At 44.5% G+C, this 21,280-nt stretch overlaps 1 protein-coding gene across 2 annotated transcripts in view; it reads right to left on the bottom strand.

Annotated features, from left to right (window-relative positions):
• Positions 1 to 15,530: 15,530 nt before the first annotated feature.
• Positions 15,531 to 21,280, bottom strand: part of RAB2A (RAB2A, member RAS oncogene family) — a 41,421-nt gene continuing 35,671 nt past the window's right edge. For both annotated transcript variants that reach the window (XM_082754024.1, XM_082754025.1), the window contains exons 7-8: positions 18,935 to 19,003; positions 15,531 to 16,706 (exon numbers count right to left, since the gene is read on the bottom strand). In XM_082754024.1, the coding sequence (XP_082610150.1) occupies positions 16,611 to 16,706; positions 18,935 to 19,003 (165 nt within the window). In that variant the 3' untranslated portion in view covers positions 15,531 to 16,610. The remainder of the gene's footprint in view (positions 16,707 to 18,934; positions 19,004 to 21,280) is intronic.

Raw genomic sequence — 21,280 nt, 5'->3', positions numbered from 1 at the left:
GGGGGAGGGCGTGGGGTCACTCCCCCCGCGGCCCGTGGGGGTCCCACGAGGAGCGGGGGGGGGCTGCGGAGCCCCCGGGTTTGGGGTCGGGGTCGAGGGGAGCGGCGACGACCCCATGCAAATGCCCCGGGGCCGCCCCCGGCCCGCCCCCGTGTGCCCCGACCCGGAGGCGGAGGGGGTTATTTTGGGGGAGGGGGGGCACAGTCCGGTCCCGTCCCGTCCAAAGGGGTGCGCTCGGTGTGGCTGCGGGGGGGCGGCTTCAAACTTGAGGAGGAAAAGCCCTGAGGGGTCCTGCCCCCCCCCTGTGGGGCCGTCCCGGGCGGACTTTGGCCGGGCCGCAGCGGCCATTTGAGGCCGTGCCTCGCCCCGGGGCCGCATGGCCCCGCATCCCACCGAAATGGGGTGAGCGGTGTCCCCTGCTTGCCCCGCACCCTCAGAGCCTTTTTGGGGACTCTACTTGTGCTATGGGACACAGTCGGAGCAGCGGAGATGGCACCATCTTGGGGTTCCCATCCGCCACTTTGTTGGCTCCCATCGCCTCACCGCGCGTTGGCCAACGCAATGCCGAAAGCCCCGCTCACATCTCATCTTTGCCCTGCTGCCCCAGGTGGCCACCAAAGCACAGCTGTGGCCACCCCGAGGAACATGGGGCCCGCATCCAGGCCTGCTCCCCACACTGCGGGTGCCGTGGCCTCCTGGGGGCTGTCCCACACCTCTGACCAAAAAACTCTCCCAGGAGCCGAGAGCACAGTGCGTTCCCTCTTCTTCGCAGTGGTCTTCCATAAAGTTAAAAATAGCAAGTGGAAATAGCGTCTAAAAAAAACCCCGCCAACTTTAAAGCAGCATATGCCCCGAGTATGCCTTCACCAAAGTTGCTGGGTTTACGATCATGCTATTTTTAACGCGCGTTTCTCCACCATGTGAAAACAAGCATGCCGAGGTATCCTCGCAACTTACCAAGTGTCATCAGTTTCAGTTTTCTCTTGCAGTTGTTGACAGACCAGGGAGTAAACAGCCCAGAAATACTGACTTACCTGGAAGTCTGGTTTTCTGCAGGTATCACCTGGCCGCATCCCTACTCCGGCACCCCAGCACCTCGGTGCAGCACAAACTCACCCGGAGCGCCCCTTGCTTTCAAAGATTTAAGTTCTCCAAGATTTAGGAGTAGGAGAAACTCATTCTGAGACCAACTGCCAGCAGCCTCACTGCTCCCCCTAGAAACTTGTTTCAGTTTCTTGTTGAGCAGAAATCAGATTGCAAAGCTTCCGAGCATAAAAATTGCTCCAAGAACACCGCAGTGACGGGACCAGGCAAGCAAAGAAACGCAGCATCTCTCTGAAAACTGTGTAACATCGCCAGCAACGAGGGGGGACACGCATAGGGACTTAGTTAAAGATTGCATTCCAAGAAAAAAGAGAGTGCCCGAGTCCCTCCTGCGTGCCTCTCTCCGCAGGCACAGAAGCTCAGGTCCCATAAACCATACCTCCGTCAGCCGTGGCCTGTGAAACCAGCTGGCTTACTGCTGAGGTGATGGAGTCGAAGGGATTTCCCAAACACTTTCCAGTGCTAGGAGAGACAGAATCCCTGCATGGTGCTTTCACAAAACAGGGGAGAATTACGGCAGCTCTCCAGCTCTGCATCAACAGCGGGAAATAGGGAGCTAGGGAAACACCGCACAGGTTTCAATGCTCACAGGCGGAACGTGGTCCTTACGGGGCCTGTGTTAACGTACATGAGTACTCCACAGTAGTACGTGACCTAGAGAAATACATCATTGCACAGCTGCTATGGAGGAAGGCATTTTGAAACTTTAACTCGTTCGCCTGCCGGTCCCCAAAGAGAAAGTCGTAACGCCCCGAGTTATCGACAAGCAGCTCCATAGGAGAGTTAAGAAACAGCGAGGTGGAAGTCTTCGTGATTACCCTTATTGGTAACAGCCTATTAAAATATCCAAGAGATGACAGGGAGGAAAATTCCCTTGTAGTCACCCAACCCTCCGTACGCTGCCGGAGCCGAGCAATCCATATGATGCAGGCAGCCATTTGGCTAGCAGATTAGGAGGAATTTGCATGAATGGCTGAGAATTTCAACAGCAGTTGCAGAGCAAGGGCATGTGTACCAACAAAACCCAAATGCATTGCTACACTTTACCTGGCTAGGTAAAGTTTCAAGGTGGGGATGGTGTGTACAGAGCTGAGCCAGTCACCCTGTAAGGCGGGCATAATTATGCAGAGGCAGGTTAATGTACACTGTAAGAAGTAAGGCACGGAGATTAGGGGGCAGAATTTACATCTGGTTTAAAACATCGCTATTACGAAATGCAAATGATTTAGCATCACATGAAAACACAAAGGGGGGTTATTTGTTTGGTAGACTTCGAAGAACCAGCATCTCTTTTAAAAGGGAGGTATGGTGAAATGTGATCTCGAGATCTAGATGCTGTCGCTTTGGGAGAAGGCCGAATGACATCCTACGGCGCTGAGTCCCCTGCCAAGCTGCGCACAGTTAGACCTCCAGGGCCCCAGCAGCGTATGCCTCATCTCTGGCAACACAGTCTGGGGGTTTCACCTCTTTGAGGACTGCAGACAGCGAGCTCAGAGCGACCCTGCCTGTGGAAAAGCTCGGCCAAGTACTCCTGCCTCCTTGCTGCTCAGCACTGCGGTGGTCCAGACTTTGTCAGATCCCACAGAAAGTGCTTGTGCTTGTTCCACAGCCTCCAGGTGACTTCTGCTTGGTGTTGGTGGAGGAACTTGTAGTTCCCAAAGAAATTCTGTACAGACGAGCACAAACCTCAGGGACTTCTCATCTTTATTTTGTTTTTTTCCTTTTTTTCTTCTGGTTGTGCCAGGAGAGATTTGAAGCCACACCAGGAGCCAAAGCTCCTGATCCAGAAGACCCATGCTGCAGAGTCGCTGCCCTTCAGGCACTTGAGGGGCGGCATTTGGGATGCCATTCCCCCGCTGCAGACAATCTGAGGCTTTTTGTTTTGTCCCGTGATTGGCGGGAAGTGGCTCCTAAATCGCACGACCCCAAAACACACTCACGTTTTATTCCTCTCCGGACATTATTTCAGCCAAATGGGGAAGAAGTAAGAAAGACAAATGGTTTCTTTTTCTTTCACAACTGAAAGTTTTACTCAAAGCTTCTCAGAAATCAGGCAGCGATGGAAGCACACGAGACTGAGAGGGCTAAGTGGCCCAAAGGGCACAGATGATAATGATGTGCCATACGCTGGAGGAAAACAATATCCCTTTCTTTAGAGGAAATTGCTCACCACCTTACCTCACGCTGAAATACTGAAAGCACGCGGGCTTGGGTTAGTATCAGGCAGCAGCAGAACGAGCAGCGCTAACCATTTCAGCTACAAAGCCGAGCGCGTCAGAAATACAAGTGCTACAAGGAGCCACCCTGTGGCACCAGCAAGCTAAAGGAGCAGAGGGCAAGTCAGGGTAGACGGGGTTTATTTTTTTTTTTTCTTTTCGAAAGTCACGCCAGCAGGAGCCACGCAGGCTGGAACCGGCCCAAGCAGCCGCAGTCACGGCAGGGAACGCCTGGGCTGCAGGGCGGAGGGGCAGGGGGGCAGCGAGCTCTGGCACTTGGCCCCGCGGGGACAAAGCCCCTTGGGGGAAGTCCAGCAACAGCGAGTAGTGCTCTGTCTGTGCTGGGGAAGCTTTCGGATGTCCTAATGGCATGGGAACAGGGACAAGAAGTGGCTTTCTTGTGGCTGGCTGAAGCAGACAACTCAGGGCCGTGAAGGAGGAGTTGCGGACATGCCCTGAGCCTGCATGTCTCTGTGAGCCTCCCGAGTGCTGCCACTTGCTGAAGACAGCAAGAGGACACAAGGGCTGGGCCGCAAGGGCAATAAAAACCTCTCTCTCCTCCTCAAATAGAAAGATTTCTCACCTTTTCCTCTGAATTCTGAGATTCAGTGAGTCGGTGCCCCACCGCCCACCACAGCCCTCCGGTTCCGAGCACCCCTGGAGAGGACACGCTTGGTTAGAGGGACAAGGACAGAGAGTTCTTACAGGAACAACTGTGGGGAGCTGACCTGCCCCACAACACCTGCGAGGACATGTGCTCTCGGGCCGTGACGTGAGCTGGCAGTTTCGCCGCCAGCCCCGCTTGCAGCGCGCAGAAGCAGCGCTGAGGGCTCCCGTCCTCATCCCTCATCATATATGAAGGCTGTCACGGTGCCGCCGGCTTCTGACCTTTGTCCTTAATAAACGGGACACATCATATCTCCGAATGAAGTCACACACACCCCGGCGCAAGCATCAGCTGACATAAAAATACGGCAACTCCTCTGCTGAGCCACACAAGCTGCCACCAACATCACTTCCTTCTCCGACGCAAAGTTCAGCTCGAGGGCTCCACCCTGACTCAGAGCCGCCTGTAAAATTGGATCTGACGAGCCGAGAGATCACGTCTCCTCTCTGTGAGCAGGACTTTCCGCCGCAGCTACGTTTCGTTGGAACTTCCTCACGCCCAGCCCGGGGGAGGGAGGGAGCTGGTGAGTGTGGGAAACGCCGCGGCAGTCGCAGAGTTCACCTGCCAAGGAAGTGAGAGGTTGACTTTCACGTTTCCCGTCAGCTTTCCTTCCAGAATGATTTTTTTTCAGACAAGGTACTGAATGACTCGTGCTTTCTATGGGTTGGAGAGCAGGAGCGATTTGTCACTATTATTTTCCCAGCTTTAAACATTCAAGAAGCACCCAGGTGCCAAATTCTAGGGCACGGTCAGAAATACCTACACGAGCAGTGGTCACTTATTTTAAATGGGAGGCAATTAAAAACAAACAAACAAACAAACAAAAACCACAGCCAAACAGGCATTTACCGTATCCTTCAAAAATAAACTGGTTATTTTTACTACTGAGGTTCACCCAAAAAAGGTGTGTTTTAAATCGCTTCCTGAAATTATTGCACTAAAAGTGCAGAGAGGAATGTGTAAAGTTTTATAACTTTCCCATCTAGTTTTTGGAAACAATGAAAAAATATTCATTTGCTCATCCAAGTCAGCTAGACGATTCTTTTTCTACCCCAAAAGAGGATTCCCTAATAAGATGATACTGTTTTATGGTTAAACTCAGGTCCAGTCCCCTCGCTGCTTGGTAAACCTCTGGCGAGAGGACTGAGTGGGCTCTGAAGAGAGTGTTTGGTGCCTCCTGGCCACAGAGAGATGGGGTGAAGGAGTCCTGGGCAACCCCCATCGGATGTTTGTCCAACCTGTTCTTAGACGCCGTCGAGGAAACAGATCCCCTAACTTTCTGAGGGGCTTGTTCTGGTGTTTCATTCACTACCACAATCTACAAGTGACTCTTGCCAACCTAAAGCATCCTCCCACCCTCCTCACAGCCAGTCCGAAACATCTCCCTCTTGCCCACCTCTCCCTCAGCACTCAAAACCCTCTTCTTGCCTTTTGCACATAGTGGAAACTTATCCAAACCCCTCTCAAACCTCTTTTTCAGACTCAGTATACTTAGTTCTTTCAACACATCCTTTTATATTCTACATCTCTTTTTTTCTTGCCCTCTCCTGAACTTCATTTCTCAGCAGAGAGCACGAAACAGAATGCAATAGGACAGCTGAGGCCTCACCAGTACTTAGTGGAGTCATCTTTACCTCTTACTCTATGACTTACATATGCCACCTATTGATAAATCCTAAGAGAGCATTGTATTTTGCAAAAGCATTGCGTTGCCTCTTGCTATTTTGCTAGCGATTCCCTACACACCCCGTACAACCCTCTAACTTGTTTTCTCCAAGAAATTGGTGATTGTTTTAATTGAATTTCACTTTTCCGTTTGTTAAGTTCATTTCGATTTCTGAAATGATCATCTGCAGCAGTCACCATCAGCCCCAGTTTGGTGTAATTTATACATTTCATAAACATGCTCTGCATTACAGCAATCCATACCATCCTTTGCGTTTTCTTACACTGCTTTTATCACAGTAGTATCTCAGTGCGTTACTGCAGAGCAATCGGTGACATCTCTTCTGTCTCTCTCCCTCGCAAGAAGGGTGTGCATGGAGAGTTTGGCTTCAGAAGGATATCGGGACATACATAAAACCACCACACATTTGTGTAGAGGAGACAAAAGACATTGTTCCTTCCACTTTGGACCCATTCCTGAGAAAACTGTTTCATATACGGTTACATTTAATGTTTATCATAGACTTCTGCGGAAACAGAGTAGCAATGTTGTCAGCTGCGATCTTCATTTCATCGACAAAGAGTGCTTGAAGGAAAGGGCACAAGCTCCAAGTACGAATCAGTACTGTATGGAAACAGCATCACGGGGAGGACAAGGATAACACACACACACTGCAGCCCACATCGGGTACAGTGGGTACTGGGATACTCAAAGAGTGTGAGATACATTCAGCAAACATATAAGGACTTTAATTTACTTGTACAATCTTCATAGTTTCTCACAATCCAGCCAAATGCATATTCCTTGCTCGGCACTTCATTGGAAGTAAAGAAACAACCACCTGGCTAAGTAGAGTTTGATCATCAAGGTGCTTAAAACAATACGCTGTTAACTTGCATTTTACAAACATTACATTTAAAATTGAATTTAATAAAGTACACTCTGATGATACCGGCTCACAGATAAAGGAACGCCTCACTCCAGCTGCACATTTCATAGGAGAAATGTTGTATCTGATGCCACGAGATGCTGTGCGCTTGTCATTCTTGCTGACATTATTTGAAAGTAGAGGTGTTCAACAGCAGTAAGTGCCAATCACGGAGAGATAAATCCAGAGTCACAGGTCGCTGTTAAAAGCACTGCCACCATCTAACACCTCATTTTGTATCCCTCCACCCTGCGTCTTTAATGTTGCTGTCTTGCATCTAAAATTTGTCCTACGCTTAGAGAGAAATACCTCAGCTCTGCAGCCCTGAGAGAACTCCCCTGGAAACCTGCCAGAAATTCATCTGCTCTATGCATAAGTTTGTTTATACTTTGTGTATTGCCGGCACCTTGCACAATCATTATATTACTCGTACATTCTCAACAGATGAACAGAAATTGCTTATTTCAGTTAAGGCAATAAGCCCTCGTGTCTTCATCCTGTGGTTGCAGAAGAGGGAGGAGATGTGCGTTGCATCCGTAATGCCACAGGTCACACTTAGTAGGCTGCACAGTAAGCATCGCTGCGCCGAGTGGCACAACTTTTAAGCAATGGACCAATTGTTTTCTCTCTGAAAAAAATGCAAGCCAGAACACGCCGTATTTTTAGCACTGAGCACACAGATTATTCCACCGCTTCTCAGAAGGCAGGATTTCACTTGCTCTTCTACAACTTAACAGAAAAAAAAAAAGATCTAAAGCAGTGACTGGAAGGCAAGAGGTACGGCATTAGCACTAATACACAGCATTAGCACTAATGTTCACTGTTTAATCTTTGGTGTAGTAGGTTGCCCACGTGACTTTTCAGTCAGAAGGCTGCACGTGCTGTCAGGTCTTTTTCTGTTTAATAAATGATCTACTGCTTCCATCCTTCAGTCCGTAAGACAGTAAGAAATGTTTATAAGGGAGCTAAAAAGCTCAAACACGATGACATCCTTACTCATGCCGACTTCCTAGAAACCAAGTATAATAATGCATAAAAGCTACTTGTTTTCTTTAGAGATAGGCTTAATTCATAAAGTTACATTTGTTGCTGAATGGTCACCAGCAGCAGATGTGCTACATTGTGTACAAGAAACTTCCCCACAACATTTAAATGTCCCTGATTCAATGTAGATAAAGGTAGGTATTGCATCTTGATCCAGCAGCCACCACTTTCTTACACTTGCAGCTCAGTCTCAAAGGCAGGCTGTTCTCAGGGCCTCGACGACAACGAATTGCAGCAGTGTGGAGGGAGGAGCAGGAAAAGGCCCACTTCCACCTGGAGTTGCTTTTTATAAGCCTCCTTGCTGCCAAACAGGCAATCCCAGAGCTTAGGAGGATTGCCCCATGGGAGCCTTTCCGACAAAGACAAAAATACACAGTTTATTCTTGATCCTGAAAAAGAATAAGAGGAGAACCTTCAGAGAAATAAAGACAGGAATCACATGCTTGGTCCAAATACTGGATTTATTTATTTATTTATTTTGTAGTTAATCTTTGTTTTGTTTTCTGTTTGTTTTGTTGCAAGTCTTCACAGAGATTTAAGGCTAGCAAGCTGCAGATTCCCTAATACCGGGAGCAGCAGCAGGTATTGCAATAAAAGGATCAGCGTAGGTGGGCCTTGGATTTTTGTCAGGCAGAAAATACAATTATACTCAGAAGTTCTCCAGTGCCAAAGACAGCAGCACATCAAACACTTTATACTGTCCTGGGCTTTTTTTTTTTTTTTTTTTTTTAATGTATGTATTTATACAAAGGCACAATGTCATCGTAAGAGGTATCATCAAAGCCAGTGAGTCCTTAAACTTTCATACCAATCCCTAGAAATAATCTTTTGAAAAACATAGATCTCAACTACACAAGGAAAAAAGAAAAAGTTCTGGAAAAATGATAGGCAATAAGTATTTTTTTAAATCCTTTTTATATCTCCAAATCTAAATGTCAAAGAATTCCAGTAGCTTAAACGACTGCCAGAACATTAAACCTATCCTTCACCTCAGATCATCAAGTTTTGCTGCACATTTTTTGCCTCTTTAAAACCAAAAACCCAGATCCAGCTTTTAGCAGAAGTCGGACTATTGCTTCACTGTGATTAGATGTAAGCAAAGGTGAGCAAACAGACCGACTCGGGGCCTGACGCTGTCAACATTTGTCCCATCCACCGCGCTTTACCCAACGCCGCTCAGCAGCAACACGCGTGGTAGTTTTTGCAAGATCATGGCCTTGTTTTAGCGTAACACAATCAAGATAATTTTTACAAGGTCAGAAAGTTGGAATAAGAGGAAACAAAATCCAGGCCGGCTGCGCCTGGAATCAATTAAGCTTATGTGCTTTTCAGATGCTGCTGCTTGTCCTGCTATTAAATAGGGTTTTTTTTGACGTGTATGTGCTATTGGTGCGTACCTAGAAGTGTGCATTTCATGCATTTCTCCACTTATTTATGCCCACATGAGTGAGGGGAGGTCGAAAACAGCAAAGAGGCGTGCGTCTGCGTGGCTGAAGCGGCTTCACCCTTCTTCCAGCCGGGTTAGCTGCCACCAGCCGTGCCTGCGGTGCGCGGTACCTGTCCGAAAAGCAAATTATGGCTGTGGGAGATGCCCGAAACACCCCAAGCAGCTGCCTTGCTGGTGGTGCCGGCGGGAGCCCTGTCAGGAGGGCTGCCTCAGGGACCCCCCCCCCATCACGGCTGCCCCTGGCTACCTGCGCCCCTCCCCCCGTTGCCATGGCGATGGCAGCGCCGAGCCGGGCTGGGCCGGGCCCAGGGGCACCGCGGGGCTCCCCCCCCGGCTCCTCTCCCCCCACCCCACCATTTTTGGGCCCTTTTCACCCCAAAATCTTGCCCGCCCCCTCCCCCCGCCCCGGGCAAGCACCGCCCCTCCCCCCCCCCCCCAACGGCCACTCCGCTCGTGACGTCACCCCGAGGGCGGGTTTACCCCGCCGATGATTGACAGCGGCCGGCGGCCAATGGGAAGCGCCGCCACCTCACGAGGACGGAGCGGACAAGGGGCTTCCCCCCCCTCCTTTTTTTTCCCCTTTTCCCCCCCTTTTTTTCCCCATTTTTCCCCCTTTTTAGATTACTAACCCCCCTTTTATACCACACACACACATTGACACCTCGCCCCGAGGAGAGTGGCCTCTGTGCAGGCCGGTGACATGTGCCGCCCCCCTGCCCTCTCTCCCCAAGAGTCATCCCGCCTCTTTGCCAGGGGCAGAAAAACGAGGTCCTGTCCACAAAGCAAACCAAATAAACTATTTTTTTTTTTTTTTTTTTTTTGTTCGTCCAGTGATAGCTATTAAAGGTCTGCCCGAAGTATATGGAACTGGAAGCGTGCTGCTCCTTTTTTCTTGGATCATCCCCCCTAGGCACCCACCCACAAAAAGCAGAGAAAGGACAAGGTGGGAGAAGTAACAAGAAGAAGTGTGGTACCAAAGATGTGGCGAAACTCACAAGAAACAACATGTGGAACTTTGCTAGCTGGAAAGAAAATCCAATCAGTCCCAAGTAGGATCTCAGCGAAAATCCCGAAGTGTTTTACGATGCATGGTGGCCAGTTCTGCAGGCCATATCGTGACATGGCTGTCCACACAAGATTTTGTTCATAGGTGAGGGTGCCATCTCCTCTGAAGTTACTTCACGAACATCATTTCTGCTTCATAGCGATGCCACGGGAGACACCAGAAGCATTTCAATTTCTGTGCAGGCACATTTTCCTTGTGAGTGAGCAACGTGAGGCAAGGAGAAACTGCACAACCTGTCCACTGGATTTTTGGGCCAGTTGTTTTTTAAGTCATTGTTTGTCTCACTTGGCTCTCGAGGACACCAGAAACCTGGAGTCTTTTTTTCTCTCTCTCTCTCTTTTTTTTTTTTTTTTTTTTTTTTTTTTTTTTTTTTTTGTGCCAGTATTCACTTTCAAGTACTTTTGACATGAACCTAACCGCCAAGTCAGGTCAGCCCATCCTTACAAAACCAATAGAAAAGCCAGGGAAAAATGCTTCTGCTTCCAGACACGTTCAAGACAAAGCTGTGCTGTGTTTTTCCGCAACAATCCCAGCCTCTTTACAGGTTAACTTGCCCCAAGTCCTCTGCCACCACTTCTGCTACCATCTCTTCTCCTTAAGCTGTACTTACCCCCCTTCACATCCTGGGGGCTGCCTCCCCTCTGGTTTCAGTGTTGTCACCTGTGCACGGCTCGCACCTGGGTGTCCATGCCAGAGTTGCATTGCCACAGTCAGCCTGGTGCTTTGCTTTCAGGTTGGAAATGAGGAGACATTTCTTCTCAGAAAGAGCAGTCAGGCATTGGAAAGGGTTGCCCAGGGAGGTGGTGGTGTCACCATCCCTGGGGGTGTTGAAGGAGAGGCGGAGCGTGGTGCTTGGGGACATGGTTTAGTGGGTGACATTGGTGGTAGGGGGATGGTTGGACCAGATAATCTTGGTCTTTTCCAACCATAATGATTCTGATTCAGCAGCAGCACCACTTCTGAGACACAGGAGGCAGTGCTCAGCTGCTGGGTAACACCTGCCAGGCCCTGAAGTCTCTCCCTGCACTATGGTATTGGGAAGTGGTGAGCAACTCCACATGTTTTGTCCTTCTGAGAACCCTTGGCACTTCACTGTCCTGTAAGTCACAGTATTTCAACCATTTCCTGCATCTAAAAATATTCTCCCAAGTCATGATCTGAAAACGCATTGTTTTCATAACTACATCAACTGGGACAGCATTACCCCCAAATTAACCCTCGTTACAGGTGTGTTGGTCTCTTCTGAACCATCCTCTCACTTGAAGATTTATTTTTCTTCCCGTATCATGTGTCCAAGCCTAGGAAAAGTAAATAATCACTTTCCACTTAATTTGATACGTGGTATTGAGCTTCACTTAGGAAAGGCTAATTAGATCATGCTACACTTTACACCAAATCTGCTCTCTCACCAGTCATCAAGATTGTGCCCAATATAAAAGCTTCTATTTATGAATTTTAAAAATTATAGGGAAAACACCTCTCGGAGGGAAAGCACAGAACAGCGCGTGCTGACGCACCGGCTCATTTACATGTACATTCGCTCTGTCGCGGACAGTTCTACAAGAGCTGTAATTTGGGACGGGAGCTCACGTGGATGCACATACACCGTCATGGGCTGGCCTCTGAATAAACCGTCGAGTGGATTTCCACTGCACCTTATTTCACCCGTACGTCACTCAGCAGTTAAACCTGAGCACCAGGAACGTGCTCCAGCTGATTTCTCGACACAAGCCTTCAGAAATACTCACTGCTATGATAGGGGAGATTCGCAGCATTGAAAGTTGCAACCAAAACCAAAACTTTTTATTTTTTTTTTGTGGAAGTGAGCAGCACACCTGACAGTATAAGTGGTTATTTCTTTAATCAGAGCTCCCACGACAAGTGTGCTTCTTTAGACTGGGATAAAGAACTGCCCGGGAGCGTGCTGGTTCTGCCTTGCCAAGCTCCGATTGCCTGCAGTGAGCCTGCTACACTAAGAGCTTCCCTCCTCGAGCCAACCCTAATGCTGGAACACTTTTTTTTTGGTTCTCTCCAGCTGCTAAGTGAAGAATAAACTTTTGGTTTAGCCCCTCCTTTATTGGAAGGGGAATAGGGTAATACGCTGTAATTGGTTTTCCATGTTTGCCAAGAGTCTGTTTCCTCTTATCATCCACAATATTTAACATAGGTCTTGTAATAGTTCCAAAAATAATAAAATCTGTCCCAAGAATAAAAATGATAGATCCACAACATGCTGCTTTTTTGTCATGGTCTTGGTTTTGTAACATTCTGTTAGTAGTTTTTATTGCCTAATGTTGTGGTTTCTTTCATACGCAGCAGACCCAGTAAAGACATTTCATCAGCTACTTACACAGCAGCAGCCCAGATTATTTACAAATGGAGATTTCAGTACCATATTAAAATAAATCACCACTGTACGCTGTTAAAGTTACAATGCAGTAATAGGGCAGAAAAAGAACAGGCTGCGCTAGGGGAAGGAGCGTTAAGAATATACAAATGAGAAGCGCGGTATCAGCAAACAAATTGAAGATACCCAAATAAAACCAGTCAGTCTTCCTTTCTCCTCTTCCTCCTCCCACTCAGTAGAGGAATAGGCAAATTATATGCCCCCCACCCCCCCCAAACAGTCCACATGTAACATGTGCAGCGTGTAACTGAACCCATGCAACACTTTCCTTGTGATTTTAAGTCCTGCAGGGACACAACACACCCGCCTCACCCCCGCCCCTTCCCCCAGAGCAAATTCCCATAAGCGTAGGTGTAAGGGACGTGGAGCAGTAAGCATGGGGAGGGAGCAGCACCTTTCTCACTGGATGTCAACTTGGATGAAAGAATGCCAGAAGAGACAAGACAAAAAGGAGATAATACACGAGAGAAACCGGACTGAGGAGAAGACTGAGAAAGCTGTAGGACCATCAACCATGCCAAAAGAACAGCCCTTCGATGGGAACTGCCACCATGGGTTCAAACATTTGCAAAAGCAATGCCCTCTCGTAACACCCAAGGGAAGCACAGGCACATCGTGGTGCTGTCACTTAGAAGAATTAAGACCTTCAACACAAAAAAAGAGAAATCAGAAGACAATTTTAAGTTAACTTTGAATGAAAAAACGTATTAATTGTAACTTAGAGCCTGGTAAGTTCACATTTTACCCCATCCCAAGAACAGTTTTAGTGCCATAACACACAGCATTAGACTCTTAAGGCAGAAATATTTTTCCCAAGTTAAGCACACGCCCGTTAGCCTAATCTCTGGCCTCCTAAAAAAAAAAAAAATAAAATCCCACACTATACAAATACTGTGGTTGAAGGCTCTCCAACTAGAGAGCAAAACAATGAACCAAGTATTACAAAAAGCGTAACGTAACAGAAAGGAGACATCTCTGGAGCAGTGCTGGCTAGGGGCTGCAGGCAGCCTCTCATTATTTTAACTTATCAGCGAGCGTTTTGGCAGTCATTTACCCTAAGTCAATGCTGAATCTAATCTTGCACAAGAATAAATCAGAATGATTGTAGTCTACAGAAACACACAGGTAGAAGATTGAGAGGGAGTTTAGTCTGTTTTAACTGACTGCCAAAATACCTGGAGCTTCTCATCCTCAGCAGAAATAGGAGCGACAAGTCTTAAGTCATGCTCGGAGGATTTGTCACTCCAAATTTACTCTTTTATGAGTTAACTGTGGTTTATACCATTTGGTAAATTGGGACTATAGGGAAACTGTCACCGGGGTATGATTTTTCACTATTGATAGTAGTCTTAAATTACAGCTTTACAAGTTGCTGGGGAATAATGAAATATTTTAATTCTTTGGTTATGAAAACGCAATCAATAAAAGCAACTGGAATGCAACATGAAAGCTAGTTATCAGTCACTCGTGTAAAAGTAAAACTGAAACCTGTAACACAATAACCTTGTAAAGCACATGCTGTGCAAGTAAATCCTGCTGGGTTCTGTACCATATAATTTTCAAATTCTAGTAGGATGAAATAGGATCAGTGGTTTCTCAAAACCCACAAAAATATGCAGATTTCTGACAGGCAACAAAAGGACTGTGTGCGCATAAAGCTCATGACAAAGCGCCAGCCAGAGTGTGAGGAAACTTGTTCTATTCTTGTTTCTCTTTGGAAGTACCAGATTCTTGAGATAACGCACTGTGTACGACTAGCACGTAAGGCAGGACCAACCAGCAGGATCACAACCACTATCCACCTGTGACTATAAGTCACGCCACATTGCCCCTGTCCCCTACCTCATCCTCCCACCCCAGAAAAAAAAAAAAAAAAAAAATCACTGTAGTAAGTTCCTGGTCAGTTCTATGCCTTCCACGCTTTCAGAAAATGAGTGGATGCCAGAAGCTTTAGCAGAATATCCTAGCTTTAAGTCATCATCACTTAAACCATGCATTTTTGTTCTTGTCAGAATTAGGGTACAAATTCCCCTACTTTGCTTTCTTAACTGTGGCATTTTTTTATGTCTAAGATAAATTTATTGCCATTTATAACACAGCTGAGGCTGCTATAGAAAGGCACACTCTTCTCCCAACTCCTGTCAAGCAGTTGAGTTCTGTAATGGTACCAGTTCCAAAACATCTTCAAGCAGTTAACTCAAGCAAGTACTCTCATTCATTTGTTCTTTCTTGTGAGCACCTCCTCAATACAAGCCATTTTTCTCCCAGCATCCATGCAAAGCAGCCCTATGGCTTTACCATCATGCAACACAAATTTCAGACTTCAGTTGAAGCAGTGTTGGTGTTTTATAAATGCAAATACATAATAAACAGTTAACAACACGTAAATAGAGAGCCCTCTTAAAAATGTAAGTAGTTGAACACATTGCTTATCGTGCTCCTGAACGTGCAAGAAAGAGGTGAAGTCGGCAACCAACAGCTATCCTGATCAGTTGTCCCTTCCCCCAATACACAAACAAGAAGTTCCACACATTTTCAAAACTTTATTTAATCTCAGAACCACTGCTACGTTACACCTGTCAGACTGAAGTTTATTAAGTTCCGATGTTAAAGTTTTGACAATAAGAATGGATGATACAAGGATCCACGTCCCCCCGTGGTGTGGTGCAGTCAGTATTGGTCCAGTAAGACAAAAAGTTTGCAGTCTTTTTTTTTTTCTTTTTTCTTTTAAGATATGTGAAGCATGGCCTAGCATTAATGTCACCCTTTTATCTGCAAGTTATATAAACAGGATGAGGTGGAAACTCTGTTGTTCCCTCATTTGTAGGAAAAGTGACATGACATTCTGTACTTAATAATAAACACTTAAACACAGGATTTTGTTTTGTACTGTTGCATCCCTTTCATTTGAGGCAAAACTTCCCCCCCCAAACCTCCCCACCATAAAAAGTACCAAAGCATTTCTAGTTTTGATTTTCATCAAGATTTCCAAACTGGCAGATTTTATTTTCACACCCTCTTCACAATAGACAAGATGCTTACCATATATTTAGGATTACAAGTTGTCACTAAAAGAAAGCTTTACACAACCACTGTACATTTAGGTTGAAAAACTGTCCTTGCATGAAAAATATACCTAGAAATCAAGTGGTAAACAAGAAAAAACATTAAGAAAAGATTAACGCGTTTATAATGTGCCATTTTAATGTTTTCAACTCCTCCTCTGCTTTTCATTCATACTCTGTTTTCACCTATAGTACTCGTTAAGGCAAACAGCTAATCCATTTCTGAAGAGGTGCTGTGGAAATTGTGGACAAACAGCAAACATTTGGCATTAAAATAGATAGCACGTATGTAGCCTCTAGTAATATACATTAAGCATTTCTTCTTGGACTTCAGGATAATGACAGGGGAGGATGAACATGCTAACAATGTCAAAAAGGCTTAAAATTTAGCGTCCAAGCAATTTCTATTAATGCTCCTGTAGTTTTCAAGCTCTAAGTAGTATAGAATTTATGCAAATGCATTAAAGAATTCTAGCTTGGCAAGTACACCCAAGCAGGTTATTAAACTATATATACAGAAAGTGATAAATACAGAATTAAAAGAGTCCTTCTGCTGCTCTTTATAGCCTTGAAAATTGACAAAAAACTTGAGGACAGCTCTACAATATTAAACATTAGGTAACCGCAGGAACTGGGAAACCTAACTACACAAACTGATTAAAATACTCAGATGACTTTGTAGTGTTTAATACAATTCAGTTCGTAGTCAAGGGCACAAGACAACATTTAACAAAAATAATCACATCAATTGACCTAGAAATCAAATGTAAATAGATATGAATACAATCTCCAAAATCTGTCTTTAAGTGAACATTAACCATTTATTCAAAGTTATACAAGAATTTGAAGGATAAAGTCTTCTTCTGCAACAGGAAACCAACTTACAAGTTTCATGTCTCAGTTGAATTGCAGTGGAGGCGAGCGGGGCAGGGGGAGGGAGGGAAGGGTGAACAAACAAGTTAGTAGGCCCCATCCAGGCAGCTAGAAAGTAAAAACAGGCTCAACAGCAGCCTCCACCAGCTTGTTGTCCTCCCTGATTGCCTGCAAGTGTTGCATTAGTAGCAGCATGTTGAGGGCCAATTTTTATGCCGTTTGCCTGAAATGAAGTTCAATACACAGTATGATTATTGTAGAAAACTAAATACACTCAAAAAGCTTTTTAAAAAAAGACAATCGTATGGTAAGTTCTCCTAACATACGCTTTTTTTTTTTAAAGAAAAAGAAAAAAAAAAAACAACAAAAAAAGCAAACATCCTTGGCAATTAAATATAATTTAAGGAAAGATGCTTTCCTTATTTAAATGTTACGTGCATGTTAAATCCTGTACCTTAAACTCCTAACCTGAAAACACCAAGCGAGAATCGCATTTGAGGAGTACTGCTTGGCACAAGGCTTTAAGCATTTGCTAGGAATGTAAAACCTCCCCCTCTCACCAAAGCCTCCACTGGTTTAATAGTTTAGTATAAAACTTTTCCTCTCCAGACAGCGTTTCTTTCTGTGTTGAATCAGCTGTACAGGCTAAGGGCATACGAGTGTTCTGTGTCATCAATAATTTCTATGATCCCGAAAGACGTGGCTACTTGCCAAGAACCCACACACAGCGTAGCTCTTTCATTCATCAAAATCACACTTATATCTTAACCCTCACTCCCTCAAGTGGATTTTACCTAAAAATACAGCACTTTGAGAAAAGTAATACAGTAGCTTCAGAAATTAAGCTCTTAAGGAAACTTTGCGTCACAGTAAATCTCAGATTTATAGTGCTTGGCAGTTGTTCTGCAACAGTAGTAGCCTTGGGGTTTCTGGCACTAGCTCAGTATTGACAGCAGCTGATGTGGTTTCTTTTCGCTCTTTGACTCCTCTTTAATAAAAAGCATGCCCTATGGCTCATTGGTTTTGCCCCCTCTGGGCTGGTAGCAACTTCTTGAGGAATCAAGGAGCCAGACTTGGCCCAAAGCCAAATAAATAGCACGGACTGTTGGCTCTTGACAGCATATTGCAATCAAAGCTCCGTAAGGCACAGTAAAGCAGTCAGCTACTATATGAAACCCGACAGATACAATGAGCACGCTTTTCCAGACGCCGATTACCATCCAATTTATACCGCACTGCGTGCGTTTCTTTAGAAAATATGCTACAGAAAATTTTAACTTTTGTCACCAGACTGAGCAGAAAAGGTGTTTCACCAAAACACCACCTATGCACACCCGTTTTTCAGTCAGAATCAGTGTCTGAATGATTACTACTGCACTCTTATTTAGCTGCAAGTCTCCTAATGCAAATACTCCTCGTACTACTGAAGTTTCTCATTACTTCCGCTGCAGAGTCAGAACAGCAATATTTTTATTAGTCAACATTTTCTTATGTTGAGATGTGTTACGGGGAAAGAGATGAGTCTGAGTCCTGCCAGTTTCCTCCCTGCTCTTCGAACACTTCTGCAAGGGCTATCGCGCTTCAAAGGAGCGTCAGGCTCACAGTCCTGGCCAGAGTTATGGCAATACTCATTTCCACGTGGCTTTACTAAGGACCTCAGCAGCAATATTTAGGGATGCGGGGTACAAAGCTTGTGAACCAGAGACGACTGACTGCTTTGCACTGTCACAGCTGAACTGTTCTATGGGCTGTTACCTCTAACGTAAGCAATAACTGAGAACTTGTATGATCTTAACATATTTCTATCTACTACCACTGAATGTGAATTTGCTTTTTCTACAGCCATGAACCTACCTCCTAGCTGCTCAGGTTTTTCAACAGCACAATCCTTCCAAAATTTAAGAGATTACAGGTCTGTCTTTTTAGACTCTTCTTTTACAGAAGTGCTCCCTGCTCCACACCCCAGACCTCACAAAAACAAGCTGAAGAGACTGGCCCTGATAATCTGTAATTTCAGTAATGTGCATAGACAAAATGGCTAATCTTTTATTCCCTGCAGAATCCAGCCACCTAACCCAGGAACATTTCAAAAGTCTTTTATGTAACTCTCAAAGCAATCCCTCCCCTACACTGGACAGCTCATGGAGTGCATCTGGCATATCAACATGGTCCTCCATTTACATAGTGGAAAATTATCTTTGAAAACAGATGACACCATATGGAGAAGTGGATGAAAGTGGATTTTCTTCTCTTTTGGGGATTTATATTATTTTGTGATGCTTCATGGATGGATAGGGTCACTTATTTTAATCCATTTTTACCACAATGGCAGACAATTCTACATCTAAACGTAACAGACAAATATTTTACTGTCCAGCTTTCTAGGGAGGGTGGATTTGGCACATAAAGTGAGACAAAAAAGAAGAAAGCGTTTTGAGTACTAAAACTTACCTCATTATTAATGTCAAAAACTCCTTCCTGGATTTTCTCGTAGATCTCCTTTGCAGTGTTAATAAATGCCTAAAACAAGGGAGGAAAACAATAGTAAACAAGTGGATGTGATATCACTTGGTGTAAGATATACATGAGTTTGGGCTCCAGTTGGTGTATATTTTCCAGCAAGACTTTCCTACCTCAGGAGGAACAGGTATGCCAACAGCATCCTACAACCTACCCTCAAGTAGCAATGGATCACATGCTATTTACAGAAAAGAGAGGCATTTTCCTAATAAATATATTCTACAATCTGCTGTCCAGTAATTACAGGGGGAAAAAAGTGGTTTTTAAGATATATAAATTACTTTTAAATTATTTATTTCTGACCCTTATGGATAGATTGTGTGGCAGATGGTTTCCCCTACCCTTAATATCTTTGTAATAGGCCACTCTAGATTAGAGTGCTTAGCAACATAAAACCACAGGGTACTTACAATGATGATGTAAGGATGCTGTCTGCTGGATGAAACCTTATGCTATCATTTAATATTCACCTAATTTTAAGAATGTATTCTCTTTAATTAATCTTGCACATGATGAGCAATAGACATCTTAATGGTAGAAAAGAGATACTCCACGTTTTATTATGATTTCTCAAATTGTGTTGTGTTAATTCTGAGAAAAGACTTTTTGATGCTAGGTCTGAAAGAGTGAATGATATAAATAAATATTTTTGGTTAAAGTTCACAATCATTGGTTCCATTTTTCATCTCTCATTTAACTTCATAGGTCAAACAATGCCTAAGACAATGTATAATTTAAGAGGTGATTAACAGCAGCTAATAATTACAAGCAATACTCAAATATGTGGCTCTTTTTATTTTAAAACACCATCAGCACACGATCATACAAGATATGCTATCTTCTGCTCAAGCCCGTTACAGCAAATACAGATCTAATTCAAATATAAAAAAGTAAACAGGGTTCATGGAGAGGAACAAATCATACCTTTCCTCATTTCTACACTGGAAGCATTTGACTGCTGAACTTGCCACCAGAGCTTTGTTTCCTAATTAACAGGACTGATATGTTTTCACCTTTAAAGGCCTTACAGCTCCCCAGAGTAATCAATCTACTGCAGCTCAATTACTGCACCAAGCACACACCACAGCCAGTGAAGGAGACTTGAACGGCTGCAGCAGGAGCAGAAAGATATGAATATGCATAAACTCTAAGTGGGTGATCGAATCATCACAGAGGGTCATGAGAATTTGCAGCAAAATAATGAGAAGAATTAATCATTGCAGATTCACAAGGCACTTAGGAAGTGAGTTCGTTTTTCAAACATGCGCTGGAGTTGAGGAGAAAAATTGGCTTTCAGCCAACTATGAATTGATTCAAATTCCTCAGAAATTGAAGTTTTCAATACAAGAAAAAGCATTCGTACTTATCTTGGTTTCTGATAACACATAATTATTGTAATAGGCTCGTATGTGGGACTGTTGAAAGGTAAAAGCCAAAAAACTTTGCAGAGTCACAGCTGGGATCTGTGAGGATGCTTGCTCGTTCCCATTTAAGTAGGACACTAAGCAGAACTTGAAGTCTTAAAAACGTGTTATGATAACTTCATGTAAACAAGCACTTAACAATTGGCACTTCCAACAATTCTGGAACTAGAGCTGGCTAAGTACGCTTAGGCTCTTGGAATTAATTTCATGAGAATTAAATTACATCTATAAAAATTACTTTAGACCAACCACCTAGAATTTTGCCAGACTACCAACTCCAAACTAACAAATTATCTTCTGGATGCTACTTTCAGGAAGAGATCACTGTGAGAATGTATCTATACTCACAAAAATGACAAAATGCACCCCCCTATTCAACAGGGTTATTACATATGTAATGTACAAAGCATAAAAGCATGCTGCCTTCAGTACAAACGGTGTATTTTAACACTAAGTACATTTCCTGAGAAATTCTTGATCTGGAAAATCAAAATATTCCAACTCATCTCAGTTCTATCATTTCACTTGTCTGAAGATATAATCTGATTACCAAATTTCTGTTGTGATTCTGGTACACCAAATATCAGCGTTAGGACAGCACATACAGGTATTCTGCATGGCAAAGTGCCAGGCTATACTGGGTCACATATAAATAATTCCTATTTGAAAACACTGGTTTCACAAGAATACATCATCTAAAAAAAACAACTATGCCTTGCTTTCTTCAGTTAGCACAGATTCTGAAAAATTACTACTGTTCAGCCATGGAAAGAGAATTGCATCCCTAAAGACCTCCATTTGTTTAAAGACCTCCATCCATGTATTTTAAGTTAGCTTATGCCTCAAAGTGTAA

This window comes from Aythya marila (assembly GCF_965140915.1).
Source record: "Aythya marila genome assembly, chromosome: 2".
Taxonomy (NCBI): domain Eukaryota; kingdom Metazoa; phylum Chordata; class Aves; order Anseriformes; family Anatidae; genus Aythya; species Aythya marila.
Note: the sequence above shows the minus strand (reverse complement) of the source record. Positions and strands in the feature narration are given on the sequence as shown.